At 42.9% G+C, this 22608-nt stretch overlaps 2 protein-coding genes across 6 annotated transcripts in view; both read left to right on the forward strand.

The window, feature by feature from the left end:
• The first annotated feature begins 442 nt into the window (after positions 1 to 442).
• Positions 443 to 15840, forward strand: impdh2 (IMP (inosine 5'-monophosphate) dehydrogenase 2). Of its 4 annotated transcripts, XM_062541077.1 has the most exons (16): positions 443 to 875; positions 1627 to 1675; positions 1782 to 1883; positions 1977 to 2051; positions 2495 to 2701; positions 3570 to 3657; positions 4314 to 4364; positions 4846 to 5045; positions 5395 to 5485; positions 5714 to 5809; positions 8580 to 8651; positions 10079 to 10222; positions 10569 to 10713; positions 11295 to 11438; positions 14812 to 14895; positions 15349 to 15840. In XM_062541077.1, exons 1-16 carry the CDS (start codon positions 778 to 780, stop codon positions 15368 to 15370), a joined length of 1668 nt encoding a protein of 555 aa, XP_062397061.1. In that variant the 5' UTR covers positions 443 to 777; the 3' UTR covers positions 15371 to 15840. The 4 variants fall into 4 exon arrangements, with proteins under 4 accessions (XP_062397061.1, XP_062397063.1, XP_062397062.1 ...); XM_062541079.1 differs by lacking the exon at positions 8580 to 8651 and having other exon boundaries at positions 445 to 875; XM_062541078.1 differs by lacking the exon at positions 4314 to 4364 and having other exon boundaries at positions 445 to 875.
• A 5659-nt stretch (positions 15841 to 21499) lies between these two features.
• dalrd3 (DALR anticodon binding domain containing 3) overlaps positions 21500 to 22608 on the forward strand; it is a 9733-nt gene continuing 8624 nt past the window's right edge. Inside the window, exons 1-2 of one of the 2 annotated variants that reach the window (XM_062541082.1) lie at positions 21500 to 21913; positions 22511 to 22608. The exon at positions 22511 to 22608 is cut by the window's right edge and continues 210 nt beyond it. In XM_062541082.1, the coding sequence (XP_062397066.1) occupies positions 21680 to 21913; positions 22511 to 22608 (332 nt within the window). In that variant the 5' untranslated portion in view covers positions 21500 to 21679. The remainder of the gene's footprint in view (positions 21914 to 22510) is intronic. The other variant, XM_062541081.1, reaches the window with a different exon arrangement.

Consider the following 22608-nt stretch of genomic DNA (forward strand, 5'->3'; position numbering starts at 1 on the left):
CAATAACGGGGCTCTCCGGTCAAACTGCAATTAACCGATGTGCTTTTACTGAACTACCCCATGCTCAGTATGTACAATAAGGCTCAGTACAACACGAAATGGTGTGCTGCGCTTCGTACGCTTTGGTGTGCCAGCTAGTGCGTGCGTGTGCTCACAGGGTTCTGCCCACCAACCTGCGCGACCCAAATAAAGGCAGTCACGTCATGTGCTGTAGATAAAATTAACCCGATCCAGTGCCCCTCGGTTCTATAAGTGTGACTCAGCAAGATAAGAGAGTAAATACATGTATGTCAAGATAGGCACATTATGTATCTCCTAATTACAGTAAATGCCATTTTTGTTTACCGTCAGTGGCATTAACAGCTTGGAAAACATCCAACATTTAGTAGGCTACAATATTCTCCCCGGAAATGACGAAAGCGACAGAGTTTATTTAACACTGCGGAACGCTGGAAGCGCTGGCAGTACACACGTGCTGTTCCACAGGACACTACGGCAGACCACCTCAGGTCTGAACGACAAATTTCAATCATTAGGTTAAACCATTTGTGCCCAAGCCTGCCAACGGAAGAAGCTCAGCTGACCACACGTCGGACAACAGTAGGAGACCCCTCACGGTCGATTTGGGAGCGGAACAAGGACATTCTAGCCCGCTGCTACTGCGCAGCAACAGAAGGTTGTAGTTCTGTAAGCTAACATACATTTACGTGTCGTCTACACGCCTCCAGAAGCAGGAGTCGCACCTTGTGATATATAAAAAATTGTCCCGAAATCATCATGGCTGACTACTTAATTAGTGGACAAACAGGATACGTGCCTGAAGATGGTTTGACGGGACAGCAACTTTTCAATTGTGGAGACGGTCTTACTTACAAGTAAGTAACGTTCACGGGCCTAGTGCACACGCTGTCCTGGAATGCGGTCACTCAAAAAGTACGAATGTTATTTTGGTAACATATTGCCCTGCTCTGTGCTACGAACTAGGTCACTGCAGCTTTTGTATATTTTCTTTATTTGGTCAAGCTAGCAGTGACTAGTCCGTCGGTTTCCTCAGGATGGCATAATGCAGTGTCGCAACAGTTCTATGCAGTAACGTCAGAAAGCATGAAACGTTACTGGGGAATTAATAAAATGTCATCGTTTATTGTGTACCAATTAATTATTGACATCTCATATTTATCCTTATAACAATTAACTGCTAATTAAAGAGCGATAACATAACTCAAGTTGAGCCATGTCATTTATGTGAAGTTTTATTCTCAGTATTATTTTAGACTATAACGTAAGTAAGATCCACTTTTCAGAGCTATGGGGGTTGACGACTTCAGTAAAGCATGGAAACGTTGTGTAATGTCCATCCAGGGGCACTGTTTACCGCGGTTGTAGTGTAGATTTTTGCCATGCGTATCTATTTTTAACCTCATGACCAAAGATTCTAGAGCGCTCTATTACAGAAATATTGGCCAAACTCCTACTTCATACATATGCCCCCCCCCCCCCCCCCCCACACACACACCTTCTAATGCAACGAGGGCTTTGTACTGTCCTTCAAATGATCTTTAATGATCTTCTCATTCATGTCAATAGATGGGTTGGATGTAGAAATTGTGTGTCTTTTTCTTCCAGTGACTTCCTGATTCTCCCAGGATATATTGACTTCTCTGCAGACCAGGTGGTGAGTATAGTGTTTTGCATGGTGATATAAAATTTGTACTGGATATAGTGACATTCTGTTCATGATGCAGCCATGGCACAGTTAAGATTTGAGTCTCTCTTCACAGGATCTGACTTCTGCTCTGACCAAACTAATCACTTTGAAAACGCCGCTGGTGTCATCGCCCATGGATACAGTCACTGAGTCCGGAATGGCGATTGCCATGGCTGTAAGCAAGCCCAAGACTACCGTATATTCATTTTAATCACATGCAATGAAGCCTTTGAAGTCTTTGATTGGTGTACTGTTTTGTTCTCCTCAGCTCACCGGGGGCATTGGCTTCATCCACCATAACTGCACTCCAGAATTCCAAGCCAATGAAGTGCGCAAGGTCAAGGTACTAGTCACACACTGGTCTTATCCATTACTTCACTCTCTTGCGATTTCTTCTCTCTAGACTTAGTTATCGGTTTACATGGGCTTAATCGAGCTTCTCTTTCAAACTCATTCAACCTCTCTCCACCTCCTTTCCCTGTAGGCTTCTGCCACAGTTTTTTTACCACCAGTTGGGTCCCACTCCCATTCTCTCTGTCTCTATCTCTCACTCGGTTCATCCCCCTCTACTCTTTTATCTGTTTTTCTGACCGCTTGCTTTTCACAAGACTCCCTGTAGCGAAGCATAGGCCTGACGAGTTCCCCACCTCTCTTGTGTGTGTGTGAAACTGTCCCGGTTCCCCTTACCTCTGCTGTTGACCTCTCCTGCCCCCTTCCTCCTCTCACCTGTGTTGTGGCCCCTCGCTTGCCCCCCCCCCTTCCCCTCTCCCCCCCCCCCCCCCTCAGAGGTACGAGCAGGGCTTCATCACGGACCCGGTGGTGATGAGCCCAAACGAGCACGTGCGGGACGTCTTCCAGGCCAAGGCGCGGCACGGCTTCTGCGGCATCCCCATCACGGACAGCGGGCAGATGGGCGGACGCCTGGTCGGCATCATCTCCTCCCGGGACATCGACTTCCTCAAGGAGGAGGAGCACGACTTGCCCCTCAGCGAGGTGGGTGGGGTTATTAAGTGATGTTGTAGTAATGGGATAATACATCTCTTCCTCAAGGAGGAGGAGCACGACTTGCCCCTCAGCGAGGTTGGTGGCTTTATTAAAGAGACCCTATGCAACTTTCTGCAGGAGACGATCGCTCATTGTTTACATCTGGAAGTCTGAGATGAAGAACCACGCTTGCAATTTATATATTTAAATATAGCCTATACATGTATACATATACACGCTAAAGCTGTCGGGGAAGCTCTGCAGAGAAAATGCAAGCAGAAAACGACAAACCAAACCGAAACCAGAGATGAAATCCCCAATCCTGCATAGTTCCTCTTTAAGTGATGTTGTAATAATGGGATAATAAATCTCTTTCCGGGTCCCAACGGCTTCCAGATTCACTTGTTTTTCTCCATAGACAGAAATAAACGTTTTTTTTTTTTTTTTTTCGTTATTCTGAGTAGCCTTTAAGATAATTGTCATCTTATACTGAATTGTTGAATCAACCTAATCAAATCCTATTTTTTCGCGGAAGCCTGGTCGTCATCCTTGAATATATTGTCTGGCTGCACAGCTACTGTTATTACTCTATTAATGTTTAGCGATTTGTTTTTACAATTGTTAAAACAGAAGTGATGATGGCAAAGTTTGTCTTTTCACGAAAAAAGCTGTTGGGCCCGTGACGTCGGCCTTAAGAACCGAATAGGTTGTGGACTTAAAGATAGAAAGATAGATAGATAGATACTTTATTGATCCCCAAGGGGAAATTCAAGCACCGCTAGATGAACAACATTTTCACTACTGATTAACTTCTCACATCGCTAGTCGCTGGAGTCCACCTTTGACCATCTCTGTCTCTTGTTTTGTCTCTTTTCAGGTCATGACCAAGCTGGAGGATTTGGTGGTGGCTCCTGCGGGAGTGACTCTGAAAGAGGCCAATGAGATCCTGCAGAGGAGCAAGAAAGGTGGGAATGGGCGGGGCTCGTTTACATATGTCAAGTTACATTGTCACGTTTTGTCATTCATGATGAGAATATTAAAGTAGCTTGTTTCGGTAGTAAGAGAAGTGATGGAAAGTACCAGTTACGTGTTTTCTATTAGCATTAGCACATTAGTAACATTAGTAACAGGGTGACGTTATTGTTGATACTCAACAGAGTAAAATAGTAATTAGTTAGTGGTCTAAGTCAGTGGTCACCTTTTATGATGAGTGCCACCTCAAAGAACAATTGAGTTCTTTGTACCACCACTATGACCGGCATTAAAATACTGTAGTGTAGGCCAATTTAAATATATTTTACACGGTACACACTCTTTTGTTTGTTTTTTCAAGAAAGACAAAAACTAGTTTAAATTTAACGATTTTACATCATTTACAATTTTCTATATACAATTTGAAGTGATTATTTTGTCTTCATGAAATAAAACATCTTGGGAGACTCCCATAGTACCACAACAGAGAGTCTCTGCGTACCACCACAGTTTGAGAACCACTGGTCTAAGTAATGGAAAAATGCAATGAGGTCAGCAGCACAAGTAGTTGATGCTTCAGATGACGTCAGGCGTATAAGTATGTAAACTGTGAAGTGAAAGTTGAACCAACATGTGATCACATTTCCAGATGCATGCCAAATGTATGACTTTCCTCCGAACAGTCAGAGCTCACTAAAGGGTCAGTTGGTTTGCTGCAGAGGTGACCGGGTGTGTTTGTGTGTGTGTGTGTGTGTGTCTTAAGGTTGTTTTTTTGTGGGCAGGTATGTGTGCTTTGTGAAGTTTAAGTGCAGAGGAGCTTCTAACGACGGCACAAAAGTACCACCTCCTCAAAACCCGGCTTTCAGTGATGTGTTTTCTGTTGCTATGGTGACTAACATATGAACAAGCTGGTCTCTACGATGAGCATCGAGAGTAGTTCTGTGCACAGTTCAAAAATCTGATTGCACTTCAAATGCTATATTTAGATCCAGTCTACTGTCTAGTCCGATGTTGATCCCAGACACCAGCTTTGTACCCTCTCCCCAAAGTATCCCACAATGCTCCTCCAACAACTGCTACAGCGCTGTGCTCTGTGTAGTGTCGCTGGTAAGCGTGAGTGTTTGGTTCAGGAGGGCATCGCTGCTGGTGTTGATGGATGTCTGAATGTCTGTGCGTCTCAGGCAAGCTGCCCATCGTGAACACGGAGGGCTGCCTGGTGGCCATCATCGCGCGCACGGACCTGAAGAAGAACCGAGACTTCCCACTGGCCTCCAAAGACCCCCGCAAACAGCTGCTGTGCGGCGCCGCCATCGGGACGCACAACGACGACCGCTACCGGCTCGACCTGCTCGTGCAGAGTGGCGTGGACGTGGTTGTGCTGGTCAGTGTGTGTGTGTGTGTGTGTGTGTGTGTTTGAAAAAGGAAAAGAGTCATATGATTGTGCTCATGTGGATGTTTTGAAACAGTAGTCAGTTCAAAAAAGCGCGCCCATCCAAATAAAGGTGCTGGAGCCAAAAAGTTAAGATCCAAAAATGAAGTAAAAGCTCCTCACACTTGCTCGCGATTAGTTTAATTTATTAGAATTCAAGTTATGTTTTGAGCCGTATGACTTTTCCTCAGACTTAAAAAGACAAAAGAACATCCCCATTTTTTTCTGTTTTGAAACGTGTCCTGGTTTAACGCCTCCGTTTTTCTCTGTTGCGCACTCTGTTCCATCCTTCTGTCCTCAGGATTCCTCTCAAGGCAACTCCATATATCAGATCAACATGATCAAATACATCAAAGAGAAGTTCCCCACCGTGCAGGTTATTGGAGGCAATGGTAAGTGCATTTTGTTAAGAGTAATTGATTGGATTCCACATTCAAAGTCAAATTTAATCCGAATCCGAATTCTGTATGGTCCAACATGCTTAACCAGCTATGCACTTCATTATAGGTTGACAGTGCAAGTTGTATACACACATCAGTGTGTCACATACACACGCACACACACACACACCCCATTCATGGCCCAGATGTGAGATGTGTGTGTGTTGTGTGTGTGTTCAGTGGTGACGGCGGCGCAGGCCAAGAACCTGATAGACGCTGGAGTGGACGCTCTGAGAGTGGGCATGGGCAGCGGCTCCATCTGCATCACCCAGGAAGGTTGGTGCAGCCGCACACACACACTGCTATAACCACACACACACACACACACACACACACACACCGCTACAACCACACACACATACACACACCACTACAACCGCACACACACACACACACCACTACAACCGCACACACACACACACCACTAAAGCCGCATACACACACCACTAAAGCCGCACACACACACACCACTACAACCACACACACACACCACTACAACCACACACACACACACCACTACAACCACACACACACACACCACTACAGCCGCACACACACACACCACTACAACCACACACACACACACCACTACAACCACACACACACACACCACTACAACCACACACACACACACCACTACAGCCACACTCACCACTACAACCGCACACACACACACCACTACAGCCGCACACACACACCACTACAACCACACACACACACCACTACAGCCGCACACACACACACCACTACAGCCGCACACACACACACCACTACAGCCGCACACACACACCACTACAGCCGCACACACTACAGCCGCACACACACACACACCACTACAGCCCAACCCCACACACACACACCACTATAACCACACACACGCACACACACACCCACACACTACTACAGCCACACACACACACATCCCACCACAACCACACACACACCACCACCACAACCACACACACACACACACACACACACACACTCTAATCACCGCTCCACTCCTTTCACCATACTTTATTCACCAGTCTATTTTTGGCATTTTTATTATTAAAAATAAAACAAGTCTGAAGAGACACTGGAATGAACACAATGGGTTTTTGATGCGTTAACAATACTGAAGTGAAATGATGTTGTTTGGGTGTGCAGTGAATAAGGTAAGGGTGATGCAAGATTTTTTTTATTAGAGTTTGGCCTTCGCTGACTTTCTATCTCCCATCTCCGACCGTGTCACTGTGTTAGTGGTAGACGCCACATCGTGTGTGTGCTTATGAGCATTAGTGTCATTGTTCTACAACGACTGTTTAGGTCTGCCATTTTTGTTTTGTCACTTCACATTTGTCACTACCGTCCTCCAGCTGAATGAGCAGAACTCCCTCTTGATTAAAATCTCTGCTCCTGCCACACTCATTACATGCGTAGTCTCATGGCTGGAACATGTGAAACACGAGGCCTCCTTTGGTATGCTAGGCCTGGTGTTTTGTGCACTGGTAACACCCATAGTGACCAGTTCTATTTTATATTGCCGTATCTATTTAGTACCACTGATGAATGTTTGTCAAATTTGATATCTGTATGTATTTGTATGCCCGGACATTTGAAATAAAAAATGAAACAACCTTTTTTAACATAACATACAGTGCACACAAGTCACATTTTCACATGTCGGTGTGAACTTCAGTGTGACACCCCTACTGTCAGCCAATCCCAGCTCTTCTGCTTTCTTGCCCCACCCCTCTGCCTGTGGAGGCACGGAGGCTGCCCAGTCCCTGACCAGTGCTGACCCTACCCTCTGGGCTGCTCTGACCTCTGCGCAGGACAAACACACATGCTTGTTGGGTTTGCGCCACTCACCCCTCCTCTCAGAATGACGAGTATTTTCTCCCATCCCCTGGGGAACAAAGCCTTGTGTGTGTAGCCGGGGGAGCTGTAGGCTCACTGCTGGTGTCACCCACTTACAGTGAATTATGCTCAGCTAGGCTAATAGTGTCTGAATGAGTTGTTGCATGCACAGAGATTAGAAACGTACACGATGAGTCGTTTTTATCTTAGTCTTAGGTAGCTGACCAATAAGCTAACCGTAATTTCCCGACTATTAGCCGTGGCTTATATACATTGATTTTGCTAAATTTCTTCAGCTGTGAGGTTAATACACAGGAGCAGTTAATATGGTATTAATATGGTTTTGTTCCTTTTAACTTGCATAAAACACTGTTGTGCGGCTAATACACAGGAAATTACTGTAGCCGTGGAGCTATAGGCTCACTGGTCTAACCCTCTTACTGTGAATTATGCTAAGCTAGGATAATAGTGTCTGAGTGAGTTGTTCCACACACAGAGGAGAGACAAGTACAGTACGAGTCGTCTTATCTGAGTCTTAGATACATGACCAATAAGCTTAATTCCCCTACTTGGTGTGTAACTATACGTTGGGATAGTTGGTTGCCATTGTATAGATCTGATGATGAGCCCAGATTGGCTTATTGAAAGTCAGAATCGAAGTGCCCAGTGCCTTTTACACCGTGTCCTAACTGCAAGCGACGCGACTATGTCCTGACTAAATGCGATGCGACCGAACGTGACAAGTTGCTTTGCTACGCGACTTCTTCAACCCTGTTTTGTCGCGCTGTCCGTTTCTATTTCAGGCGCGTCGCGTCGCCTTGACATTTTTCTTCACGACGTAACAAAGGTACATTAAAGAATGTTAACGGATACAATGTGGACACAAACTATCCGACAGTCGCGCAGTCTCTTACATTTAGGACATGGTGTTGAAGTGCTTAAACAGGGGTGCGTAGGGATGTCAAGTGTGAGTGTGTGCAGGGATATCTGCAGTCCGCTCCTCTCTACTGTTCTTAATGTGTCCCTCTTTCACTCTGCCTCACTCTCTCATTCTCCCTCTCTTTCCTGTTCCCTCTCTCCACCGGTGCCTGCTCTCTCTCTACCCCCCTGAGATCCTCTCTCTCTCTCTCTCTCTCTCTCTCTCTCTCCAACTCTTTCCATCTGTGTGTCCATCTTGGTCTTCCTCTCTCCTTCCTCTGTCTAGCGCCCCCTACTGTTCCTCCTGAAATAAAGCTCCACAGCCCCAAAACCCCAACTACTGTAACGGGATACTGCAGTAAGTCCCTTATGCTTCCGAGGCCCCGCCCCTGCAGGGCTCCCATTGGTTTCACTTCCTCACTATGCTCGCCTCCTTCCACAGCCTGCTGCATTGATTGGTTGGTTAACGGCTCTGCATCAGTAGAAGTAGACTCTGGTGTTTGGGTTTTTGGGGTTTTGGGTGCTTGTCATTGTCTGACTAACCTGTCAGTCACACCTGGCACCTCCTCTGACTCCTGAACTACATTACCCATAAACCCTCTCTGTCATGCAAGTATGTTTCTTGAGGATGAATGTGAAGTGAACTATCTGAATGATCTTCACACCACCCTTAAATGTCACTGATTCGAACAGTGATAGTGACATTATTCAGTGTGCAAAATTGTGAAAATCCATTTTACATTCTACTTGTAGTACTTTCTGGCACAATAAGTTCCATCTATTGAGTTGATGGTTCCAAACATTATTGGTCTAAATCAATCCAAAAGACTGACATCTCTCAAATCTGTCGGGCCCTTTTATATCAGATATTTCTCTTGTATCTAGGGTGCTGCGAGTCAAAAAAGGTGTCAGTATCTCTGATCATATTCACAAACATGAGCCCTGAAAAAGAAGCCCATTTCAGATCTGAAAGGATGCTCCCTTTCTCCTTTTTCTACCCTTTGATTGTCTCCATTCAGCACCTCATGACTTGTCCCGAGTTTACTACATTTACTGACCTTCTATCACTGAACATAATAGGATGTGTTGTTGTGTGATGCCACTGTGCCGATTAAAACGCTTTTGGCGGTGTGTTATGAGAGCCTGTGCGATACGGCTCTTTGTCATGCGTTTTTGTTCTTCCCACTGCAAACACACTAAAGGGGTTCCTGCACTAATGGTGTGAGTGCTGATGCTCTGGGCTCCGAGGGGGTTACCCTGCTCTCCTTACGCTCTCCTCACGCAACTAAAAGGCTCGCGGACGGCACCGCATGGACCACCTGTGTGCTGGTTGTGTGGCTTCACCATGACCCGGCTGAGCCTGGGGGAGGGAGTGGAGCGCTCCGTCAATTGTGTGTGTGTGTGTGTAGAGGGTTGTGTGTCTGTGTGTGTGTGTGTGTAATGGGGATGTTTATGCATGCTAGAAGGAAGTACTGTATGAAGGCATTCACATGTTAATATGCTAGAGATCTGTCCCCTTGACATTTTGCGAAACTAGTTTATCACGTCAACGCTAATCTAAGAGAATGATTGGTATAAGCAAAGCTTGGTGTCTTTTTTGACAGCGTTTGTTGCACCAGCATTCTCAAGCCCATGTCATTGGTTAGATCATCCATTTCATGGATTATGTATTCTGGCCTACAGTATGTTCCTCATAGCCCTTCACCCTTCGGACCATGTTCTGTTGATCTTGTGCTAATTCTGTGTGCATTTTGCTCCCCTCCCTCCCCTCCCTCTGCCCTACAGTGTTGGCATGTGGACGGCCACAGGCCACAGCAGTGTACAAGGTGGCAGAGTACGCCAGGCGCTTCGGCGTGCCAGTCATCGCTGATGGTGGCATCCAGACAGTCGGTCACATTGCCAAGGCCCTGGCACTGGGAGCCTCCACAGGTAAGGACACGCCCTCCTCGCTCAACCGCACCTGCCCGCGGGTACAGGCTCAGGCTCAGGCCCACACATCGCCAGCCCATGTGCTCGAACATGCCACGCTGAAGGTGGTAGGAGGCCAAACACGCAAAACCAGTATTCAAATCCAGTGTCAGGATGCGCTGCAGTGCCCTCTGCTGTCTATGGAAGACATTACAGCACAGGTACTGACAGAAAAATAATAATTCTCATTCTTTCTATCTCTATCTCTCTTTTTCTCTTTCTTGCTTGCTTGCTTTCTCTCTCTCTCTCTCTCTCTCTCTCTCTCTCTCTCTCTCTCTCTCTCTCTCTCTCTTTCTCACTCTCTCAGTTATGATGGGCTCTCTGCTGGCGGCCACCTCTGAAGCCCCAGGAGAGTATTTCTTCTCGGACGGCATCCGGCTCAAGAAGTACCGCGGCATGGGCTCCCTGGACGCCATGGACAAGAACCTGGGCTCCCAGACCCGCTACTTCAGGTGCCACTCAAGCCATTGCCTCTTTAGCCTCGTACTGTCATTTCCCAGCTATAAGCCTATTTCACAATATGTCGCCACTGTGTAAACTAATTTCCTCTGGAACAGCTCAGTCTATAGGAAAGACAGAAACAGGAAGGTGTTTTACCCTGCCAATTAAGGCATCATTAGCATCAACTAGGCCAGACACCAGGACACCGTGAAATTGGCTCATTAACCGCGGCTTATACATTGATCTTGCAAAATTTCTTCAGCTATGATGAGGTTAATACATGGGAGCAGTTAATATGGTATTATTATGGTTTTGTTTCTTTTAATTTGCATAAAACACTCTCCTGGCGGCTTAACGTAAGTCGTAACGTAACGTAAGAGTAAGGCTGAACGGCGCATGCTCTGCTGCGACGACACACAGTCAGTCAATGTTTCATGGCGGCGCCTTTTATGGAATGTATTGATGTGTGAAGAAGAATATCCTTATAGGACAATAAAGACTCTATGTACACTGCGGCTAATGCACAGGAAATGACTGTAGTCCCCAGCATCTAACCCGCTAACCAGCTCCCCTCTCTCTGTGTACCCCACAGTGAGTGTGACAAGATCAAAGTGGCGCAGGGGGTATCGGGAGCGGTGCAGGATAAAGGCTCCATCCACAAGTTCATCCCCTACCTGATCGCAGGCATTCAGCACTCCTGCCAAGACATCGGCTCCAAGAGCCTCACTCAGCTCAGGTATATATATACAGTACCCTCCAGAATTATTGGCACCCTTGGTAAAAGTTGACTAAAAATAGGTCTAAAAAATAATCTTTAGGTGATTTATTGTACTCCCACAATGAAAACAATGAGGAAAAATACACCCTGCAAGGGAAGCAAATTTATTCTGAGAAAAAGGAAAATCTCATAAAGAAATAAATGTTTTTAATAAAAACACGTCACTCACAATTATTGGCACCCCTACTTGTAATACCTTCTTAAACCTCCCTTTGTCAATAAAACAGCATGTAATATTCTTCTCTGACACCCCATAAAGATTGAGAATACAAAGTAAGGGATTTAAGACCATTCATCTTTACAAAACCTCCCCAGATCGTCCAGATTGCTAGGTCCACACTTGTGCATTCTTCTCGTTGACTCATCCCACTGTTTTTCTATGGGGTTTAGATCAGGGGACTGCTATGGCAATGTCTGAAGCTTGATTTTGTGTTCAGTAAACCATATTTGTCTTGATCTGTGCATTTATTTTGGTTCATTGACCTGATGAATGATCCAATCATGACCAACTTTTAGGGCCTTGGCAGAGATTGTTTGATTTCCTTTGAAAATGTTCAGGTTTTTCTTGGTGTTCATGATGCCATGCACCTTAATTAGGTTCCCAAGGCCTTTGGGAATTAAAACAGCCCCACAATAGCACAGCCCCTCCACCATAATTCTGATTAGGCATGGGGTTCTTTCTAGTATAGTTACAGTACCCTCCAGAATTATTGGCACCCTTGGTAAAAGTTGACTAAAAATAGGTCTAAAAAATAATCTTTAGGTGATTTATTGTACTCCCACAATGAAAACAGTGAGGAAAAATACACCCTGCAAAGGAAGCAAATTCATTCTGAGAAAAAGGAAAATCTCATAAAGAAATAAATGTTTTTAATAAAAACACGTCACTCACAATTATTGGCACCCCTACTTGTAATACCTTCTTAAACCTCCCTTTGTCAATAAAACAGCATGTAATATTCTTCTCTGACACCCCATAAAGATTGAGAATACAAAGTAAGGGGTTTAAGACCATTCATCTTTACAAAACCTCCCCAGATCGTCCAGATTGCTAGGTCCACACTTGTGCATTCTTCTCGTTGACTCATCCCACTGTTTTTCTATGGAGTTTAGATCAGGGGACTGCTGTGGCAATGTCTGAAGCTTGATTTTGTGTTCAGTAAACCATATTTGTTTTGATCTGTGCATTTGTTTTGGTTCATTGACCTGATGAATGATCCAATCATGACCAACTTTTAGGGCCTTGGCAGAGATTGTTTGATTTCCTTTGAAAATGTTCAGGTTTTTCTTGGTGTTCATGATGCCATGCACCTTAATTAGGTTCCCAAGGCCTTTGGGAATTAAAACAGCCCCACAATAGCACAGCCCCTCCACCATAATTCTGATTAGGCATGGGGTTCTTTTTAGTATAGTCATTCTTTTATGTATGCCAAAGACACCTTAAGTGTTTTTAGCAAAAGAGCATAATTTTATTTTCATCTGACAATAGACCACACTCCCAGACATGTCATGGTACCATTCAGTAACTCCTGCCATTTACATTGTTCATTAAATGACTCTACTGGCTTTAACCTGACATGCTGTATAAATAATCTATTAGCAGTGAGGTCACTTTTGAAGATTTTTGGGGGGGACTTGGTGACCCCAAGATGATAGCTTTGTCTGTAACTCTCAACAGTGGTTCTTATGGATTTTTTTGCCTATCATACCATCCTCCATACTGTGCGTGGGAGCAAAATAGCCATGGGTCTTTGTCCAAGCATGTTTGCCACATTTCCAGATGATTAGAACCTTTTATTCATCATTTTAACTGGAAATATAGGCATTTTCAACAAAATACCTAGTTTCCATAGACATTCTCTTACTTACAAATGTCAACACAATTTCTTTTTATTTCAATTTAGTGTATTCTCTTGTCTCTCCAATGTTGAAAAATGACTAGAGGATTTAGCCTCTGAGTGACTTCATTTTCATACCATAGTGAAAAAGAACGTCATGAACTACTTCTGAAAGTTCACAGACACTCTGATTTACTTAAAAACGTTGCATTTACATAGGAAAATGCTCCTGTTAAATGTTGTACGTAATATGTTTCAGGGGTGCCAATAATTGTGAGCAAGCTGTTTTTGTTAAAAATATTTATTTCTTTATGAGATTTTCCTTTTTCTCAGAATAAATTTGCTTGCCTTGCAGGGTATATTTTTCCACATTGTTTTCATTGTGGGAGTACAATAAATCACCTAAAGATTATTTTTATACCTATTTTTAGTCAACTTTTACCAAGGGTGCCAATAATTCTGGAGGGTACTGTATTCTTCTATGTACGCCAAAGACACCTTAAGTGTTTTTAGCAAAAGAGCATAATTTTATTTTCATCTGACAATAGACCACACTCCCAGACATGTCATGGTACCATTCCGTAACTCCTGCCATTTACATTGTTCATTAAATGACTCTACTGGCTTTAACCTGATATGCTGTCTAAATAATCTATTAGCAGTGAGGTCACTTTTGAAGATTTTTGGGGGGGGACTTGGTGACCCCAAGATGATAGCTTTGTCTGTAACTCTCAACAGTGGTTCTTATGGATTTTTTTGCCTATCATACCATCCTCCATACTGTGCGTGGGAGCAAAATAGCCATGGGTCTTTGTCCAAGCATGTTTGCCACATTTCCAGATGATTAGAACCTTTTAGTCATCATTTTAACTGGAAATATAGGCATTTTCAACAAAATACCTAGTTTCCATAGACATTCTCTTACTTACAAATGTCAACACAATTTCTTTTTATTTCAATTTAGTGTATTCTCTCGTCTCTCCAATGTTGAAAAATGACTAGAGGATTTAGCCTCTGAGTGACTTCATTTTCATACCATAGTGAAAAAGAACGTCATGAACTACTTCTGAAAGTTCACAGACACTCTGATTTACTTTAAAACGTTGCATTTACATAGGAAAATGCTCCTGTTAAATGTTGTACATAATATGTTTCAGGGGTGCCAATAATTGTGAGCAAGCTGTTTTTGTTAAAAATATTTATTTCTTTATGAGATTTTCCTTTTTCTCAGAATAAATTTGCTTGCCTTGCAGGGTATATTTTTCCTCATTGTTTTCATTGTGGGAGTACAATAAATCACATACAGATTATTTTTTATACCTATTTTTAGTCAACTTTTACCAAGGGTGCCAATAATTCTGGAGGGTACTGTATACTGTATACACACTCCTGCATGTAAAGAAGACCTCATGGTGTGTGTGTGTGTGTGTGTGTGTGTGTGTGACTGAGAGAGAGATTGCGTTTGAGTTGACGGTCTGTGTGTTGATTGGCAGAGCCATGATGTATTCTGGCGACCTGAAGTTTGAGAAGAGAACCACATCCGCCCAGATGGAGGGAGGTGTCCACAGTTTGCACAGGTAGAGTGTTGACCACACGTGTGTCCGGCGCACCCACACAGCTTCACCTCATCAGTCCTCTCTCTAACTGTATGTACACACCGCTGGCGGAAGCTTGAGCTTCCAAAAAGCTCTGGACGCCGTGTCAAAGACGCCCCGGAAAGCTTTGGACACTTTGGCCGCTCTGACGTGGTAGCATTCTATGTTCGTTGCTGGTCGTTTGGTCGCTGAACCGCGTTATAGCTCATTACCATAAAGTTGAGCCACTTTCAACTTTCTCTAGTCGCTCAAGACACCCAAAACGCGACGCCGATGAATTGGTCGCTGCCGGCAGCTGAGAGAAGCCGGCTTCCATTGAAAATGAATGACTTCTGGAATCTTTGGAAGCTCGAGTCGCCGGCGGTGTGAACGTACAGTAAGGCTTGTTTCTTTAAATGTTTTATTCTAATATTCTGCTCTTTTTTTTCCCTCCAGCTATGAGAAGCGTCTTTACTGAAGAGGAGAAGTCTTGAGGTCATCCACCCTCCTTGCCAATCTACATCCACGCACATACAGATGTTTTCACACACTCCCAACACACACACACACACACACACACACACACTCACACCCTTTACACTACAACTTTAAACTCCGTTCATATTAGCGCACGTCGGCCCAATCTGAACCTCAACGTCCTGCTGCTGTGGTCTTCCCAGTCTTTCTTCACATCAACAGACCATGTTTTAGTGTGTGTATGTTTGTGTGTGTGTGTGTGTATAGGTTTGTTTCTGTGTGTGTGTGTATGCGTGTATGCGTGTATGCGTGTATGCGTGTGTGTGTGTGTGTGTGTGTGTGTGTGTGTGTGTGTGTGCCTGTCAGTTCTCTCTTTCCGTTTGTTTGTTGGAGTGTTCGTTCCAGATGCCTTGTTTTACCAGAGATGTGTCCTTGACAAATAAGATTAAATAAGCAAGATTTTTCCACAAATGTTTTTTTTTTGTCATCATTTGCTCACGTAAAACATTTTGCCATTTGCAAAATCTCAAGAAAATGCACGTGAATTGGAGTATGTGATCGATCAAGACACTTATTTATTGTTAGTCTATGGGGAGGTGCATGGGGAGGTGCATTTAACCAGTAAAACTTCAAAGAGAGAATCCCACACACACGCATGCAAACATGTATTCACTTATTCACGTTTCGTTCATAGACCTTTCTCTGACCGAAACGTCGTAAATAAGTGTATAAATGTTTGCATGCGTAATGGACAGTGTGCGGGATTCTCTCTTTGAAGTTTAAATGTATTAATGTCACTATTGGTGACCGGTGCGGAATCCCCTTTCTGTTGTCTCTGATCTGTGAGTAACCGCCAGACTGCGCTCTCGAGAGGATATGGCTCCAAAATCACCGGACTTTCCAGATCTGCACACACAGGCGCATACACACATGCGTGCACACATACACACCTACACATGTGCACACCTGTACCCACTTAATGAAAGACAGGTGTGGGGTGTGTATGGCATGTGCTGGGACACATCCTGCAGTTATCTTACCTGCAAATGAAATCTGAGAGCACACTGTCACACCTGATGGTCAGCAGAACAAATTACACATACGAATGTATTTAGTTTCGACCTCTAAAGAACATTTGTTTGTATGTCATCTTTTCAGCAAGACTATTCTGTACTCAAGAACATTGAACTAAAATAGCAACATAAAATGAAATTTGAAAAATAAATAATACACTTGCTAAAAACGATTGATTTGAATTGTATCCACCCTAGTCAATATCTATGATTATTGGATATAAACACAACAGAATAGATTGGATGCCCTTTCGTGTAAATGTGGATTGCTGATAAAACTTGTCTGTCACTAAATTAGTCAGAATATCATTTCTAGTTTGTTGTATAAACAAAGATGTAAAATGCATGTTTGAAAGTTTATTTATTGAACTAAGGGACAGCATAATTAATAATATTTGAGATGAATGCAGAATACAGATTATAGCCATAAGGCTAATTTCCATCTTTTGTCCCCAGACAGGTTTGATGGTCCTTTAGACAAAAACACATGAATCATGCACAGATAATATGTATAATATGTAACAAAACCAATTTTCATTCTGATTATTGAAGGCGAGACAGTTGGACATAAATGCAAAAGTGAATCAGAGTGTGCAATATTGTGTAATATTTCTAAACATTTTTAATTAGTCATTTTTACCAGTATACAGTATGAAAGAAATTTGAATACACTGAACTATCACCAGCGTTTACTCAAATGAAATTAAAGGTAACATTAATAATTCTGAATAAAAACAACGATGAAAATGCATTTTAAACAGGAACACTTTGTTACTGGATGTAGGCTACATGGTGTATTCAACATAATATGTTTATCATTACAATTTTTCCTAGTTGGAAAAAGACACGAATGAGGTGGCATTGACTGATGTAGTAGTAGGAAACAGACAAGCTATTTGAAGATATTTTATCATTCTTTTGTGTGTTAATAACGTTGGACCAAAATAGCATTAACACAGTTGATATGTGATATATCACAATAAAACAGGCTGATTTAATCTGGGAGGTCTGGGTGTAATCCCTGAAGAAGTCCAAAGTTCCAAAAGCTGTGGGATGAGTACAGTGTTGTAGACTTTGTTTATTTGTTTGACACCCGCTTATGAGATATGTTATAAGATTTAATTCGAGTTTATCTTGCCACCTACACATACACTGAATGTGTGATTCTAATGTAAACATATTTTGAGAGTCTTCAATATATTTGTATTTTGTAAATAGATCATTTTGTTGTGCTATTTCTTAACATGCACGGTGACTTACAAGTTGATGGCACTGCCATATAACTTTAATGGTTGACAGGATATGGTTCACTCTATCTGACAGTTGGGTCTGTGATTTGAAGTTGTGTCTAAAGGAGGGAGAGCATTAGTGGAGGGGAGGGGCTGGTCTGGCCAAGTGAAGAAGTGAAAGTGAAAACCAGAGTAGGACAAGTAAAGAGGAAGTGAGCTTGCATAAATAGACAGACTCCAACACTCACATGCAGATCTCCTGCGGACAACACACCAACGCTCCACGGTGGCATTTTCAGGAGAAGAAGACAGAAAGAGGTAAACCAGGATCTACCTTTTCTTTCACCTTCACCTTTTTCCACCTCTCTTCGTGGGCACTGTCTCGTTTTTTTTCCTCAACACTGGAAAAAAAAAGTATCTGTCTCCTACTTCTTAGTCCCTTGTCTATTATGTCAGTCTTCAAACTGACATTTTTCTCTTTCGTTTTTCTGGCTCCCCCTCTCCAGCCGTCCTACTCTCTTCCTCTCATCCCCTTTTACTTCTGCTTTTCTCTCATCAAAGAGAGCCACTTCTACCAGAGAAATCCCTTCAAATGAATCCTTTCATCCTGCCCTTCTCCTGTGACTTGCTGCTCTTTTGATGTGTGTGTATGTGTGTGCGTGTGTGTGTGTGTGTGTGTGCACGTAAGTTCATGGCGTAGCCTACCTGACTCTGAGCTGTAAATTAAGGTCTGGCTTTTCTGATCTCTCTCTTCTAATGTTCATCCCTCCAAAAGCCATCCATTTTTAACTTTTTACCTTTTCTACTCTAGAAATCTCTCTTTGACATCTTCTCTTTCCCCGGCTTCAAGTTAACCCCTCCCTCTCTCATCCTTTCCTGATAGGGAACAGGTTTTTCAAGACTCCTCTAACTGCAGATGAACCAAGATAAATAAACAGCATTTTTTCCTTTCCAGGGAGGTGTGACATCTGAATCAAGTTATTCCAAGGTCAGGACAGGAAAGAATGGTCGGCATGACGACCACTGGCATCAGCGACTGGGATGGTAACGGAACCCATAATGCAGCTGGTCTTTGATTGACAGCTGCATATTGATTCCGTTTCCATCACTCCTCGCAAAACGAGGACGTCAGGTGATTGACATGGCTCCGTGGGGGCTGTAGGTGTGTATCCATGAGAGAGTTTTGGTGTATCTGTGTTATTGAGCGTCTGTGAGGCTTGGGAGGCCTGGAGTGTGTGTTGGAGACTTCATCAGGACTCTGACCAGATGGATACCGTTCTTGAATGACACGTTTTCTCCCGGATCGCCAGACTAATGATTCGCCACCGGGAACTTCGTGTCAGACAAGAATGGCATCCATATCCACTATATCACAAATTATTTTGTGGTCAAAACATCGTAGTGTGTGTAGTGTATTGCTTGTTCATTTTTGTCATTAAGATTATATTTATATTGTATGTGTGTAATCTGATGTACTGTACAGATGTACAGTCTTTTCCAATTAAAGCCCTTATGTGTGACCACAATTGAACCCTAATTGTGTCTGTGTGTGACATCAATTAAGGCTGACCACTGTTTGACATATAGAGCAAAAAAAACAAAGACCACCTATAGGGTTGATATACTATTAGAAGTGCAAAAATGTGAAATGATTCAGTATACCTGTGGCTTCATTTTTGTTGTCATTCTTTCCCCCTTATCTGATCCCTTTGCTATCTGGTAGATATGCTCATGCTGGGCTGCTGTTGAGCAGTGTAGTAAAAACTGGTTTTGGTGAGAGGAGGCTTGCATAATTGTGGAACACAAAAATGAAGTCATCAAGACACTTAAAAAATAGTCCCCTTAATCAGGAACCTGTGAGCTCTAGAATGACATAGCTTGTTGGCGTAACTGTCTTCAAACATTGCGTTAAAGTTATAAGTTATGTACATGTACGGTATGTATAGAGAGGCAGACACTGAACTTTTGATTTCTACAAGAAAGTCAAATAACAATTACACTCCTTTTCATGTGTCAAAATTGCGGTTTAAGAGCAGGAATGCAGTATTTTGGTCATAATTAAGCATTGCACTTCAGAAAAATGGCAGTTAACTGCAGAATAACATCTAGGACACAAAATGTATTAACTGAAATGAAACCTGGAACAGGAATAGGGAGGCCTCAATGTGCCAGGGTGTAGCTGATGACGTGAATGAGTGTGTATATAGTTAGTATCTTAATAAAAAAAATAACCATTCTCTGAGAAGCCCATCAAAACTGCAGTTTTGGAGGAATTATTTGCCGTTCACATGTGTATTGATTGCGCTACATAAAAACTGTACTTTACTGCAACGTGCAATGTTTTAGACATGAACTGTAGGCCTACTGCATTGTATTGTACTTCAGAAAACTTCAGAAAACAGTTGGACTATTTGTAATGGGATATAGGCTTGGCTGCTAGGCTGGCCTTAATGGTGCTTGTAGAAGAATGTGTCTGGCAGCATCTTCTTCAGTCTGATGCCTTGATCTATTAATTTTATCTTCCAGAGAGAACATGAGGATAGACAGGCTATTTACTGTGATACTACAATGATGATGACATTATGCCACTAGAAGAGTGTATAACCTTAAGGTGATGGGGTATTCCATACAAAAAATAACTGCCGTTTTTTCGAAGTACCGTGCAGTAAAATTACATTGCCATATTAGGTCATTATACAGAAACGTCCGATTTATGCATGACAAAATCTCCAAAAATGTGTGTGTGTGTGTATATATAGGCCTATTCAAACTTAGATTTTAGCTTTATTACTGAAGTCACGTGCTGTGAGAATACGCATAAGGGACAGCTTAATTCATTTGTGAAAAATCAAAACAAAACTGTAGGCCTACATTTTTAAAAAAGTTTTAGGCCTATGTAATTGCTATGAGTCTTTGTCATTATGGTAAGTTGTCACATGGTGTTACCAAAAAGTAAATGAAAGTGATAAATGAAAGAAGGCTGTGAATTTAACATGTGCCTTCTTAGATCTTCAGGCATTAAATAAAAAGGAAGTCCAGTGGTTTCATTAGATTGCTTGTATTTCAAAATTATGTTTTGAGTTTTGTTGTGCAGTAAACTCACTCCTTGGGACACATGCATTTTTAAATAAAATAATCATATGTATTTGATATTTTGTAGTTAAATAGTGCTTATATAACTGATGTGATAGTTGTGCATGCATTATTGCAATTAAACCATTTAAAAAACATGCTTTTGACCTCAGACTTTGGGCACTTTTGTGGTGCTTGGGATCCTATAACATCTATTTAAAAATAAAACTGTCACTTTGATGGCTCAAAAGCATGTGATTGTTCAATTAACATAGGCCTATTGTTTTACTCTGAAATAAATTAAACTTCAACAATTAGGTGTTTGTCAGTGTAACATCTGTAAAGCGTGGAGACAGAAACGTGAACGTTTCTATGGCCCATAAATGAAAATTAATAGCCTATATAATATTTCTATATTTCTGCAGTAAAATATAGCCTAATGTTATGTCCATGTGCATTTCCTGCATAAGAAATACAAATAATTCCTCCAAAACAGCTGCTTTGACACTAGACATATTTTGCAGTTAGCCTATTTTTTCTGAGGGATCATGCTTTACAGACTAGCCTAGACAGTTAGCACCAGACTTTATGCTCTGGGCAAATGCTTTGGTTTCTCTTTACTAGATGGTTCTCCCAGGCTACTGTAAATACAGACCTCTGCCACATTCAAAATGGCCACACTTATGGTCCGGTAAACATCTAAGTTTCCGGCGCAACACGATACTCGGTCTACTACAAACAACTTTTTACTATCGAGTTCCGCATTGCACACTGACTGTCACTGGACAGTAAACTGTTAATCGATAGACTCGAGCATGAATAACGCGCAGTAGTAGGTAGCATCGCAGAGATTAATGTACACAACCTTATTCATATACCTAAAGAACTACACCTTTATTGTTCTCCTATTTTGACGATGTCTTCATCGAGAGTATAATGGAGAACGAGGAAGAGGCTCCTGTTCGAATCATCTCCACTGTCCGAGCATTGAACTCGGCATTACGGGTGAAGCTTCGGGATGAAGCCGAGACTACGCGTGCTTGTGGTGGAGGCAGGGTCCCGAATGAGCCGGAGAAGCTCTGGTTCAAAGAAAGCAGTGCGAAGAATCTCCGGAACCGAGACTTCCTTTCGCCAAACACGGTTTTAACTGCTCTGTACGAAGGTGGACAGGTAAGCGTCATTCTTTTTCACGTACTGATTATAGTAACGTTATTTGTTGCTTGTGTTTTTGGCTGAATGAATTCATTCGCATTACACATGGATGAGGGGTGCGTTTTGACGCGTGCCTGTGCACGTTGTCGTTGACAGGACGGAGGGTGGGTGGCTGACTGACAAGATAGCTTGCTCAGCTTTCATGAAGTATGCTCGCTAAGTAGCCAGCTAGCCAAGAATCTGCTCCATCTAGCTTTGCCAATTGACATTGTCAGTTGAGATTGTGAAGCAGCCGAAATTGTTATTGTCATCAGATTGGTCGTCTAGTCCAGCTAGTTGACATTGCCGTAATCGACCAAACGTTTGAACCCTGCGGCAGAAATTATTAACCCCTCAGTGCCCATACTAAGTGGGTCAGTTGGAAGCCTCTGTGCACGAGGGACATGCACAGAGTGCAGACATGCACATGAGTAGAAAATTGATGTTCATGAAGTGTGAGTGTGTGTGTGTCTGCCTTTTGCCACTCTTGGTCTCACATTTCACTTCTCTTTCGTTGGGAGGTGAAATAGGCCTACTGTACATTTGAAATGTGTGTCCTGCATGTTTGTGATACAGGTGCCACCAGCAGTGCTGAATAATGTGCTGTCAGCACATGGAAGTGGTGTGTTGCCACTGAATGGAGCTGAAGTAGTGGCAGAAGGTCTGCGTGTGTG

Source organism: Sardina pilchardus, chromosome 7, assembly GCF_963854185.1.
Source record: "Sardina pilchardus chromosome 7, fSarPil1.1, whole genome shotgun sequence".
NCBI lineage: Eukaryota > Metazoa > Chordata > Actinopteri > Clupeiformes > Clupeidae > Sardina > Sardina pilchardus.

Excerpts from the sequence above, each read along its gene's own strand:
- impdh2 (XM_062541077.1), top strand. The coding sequence starts at position 778 with ATGGCTGACTACTTAATTAGTGGACAAACAGGATACGTGCCTGAAGAT. Across the intron at positions 876-1,626 it reads GGAGACGGTCTTACTTACAA|TGACTTCCTGATTCTCCCAG; the intron begins GTAAGTAACGTT and ends TTTTTCTTCCAG. Across the intron at positions 5,046-5,394 it reads GCGTGGACGTGGTTGTGCTG|GATTCCTCTCAAGGCAACTC; the intron begins GTCAGTGTGTGT and ends TTCTGTCCTCAG.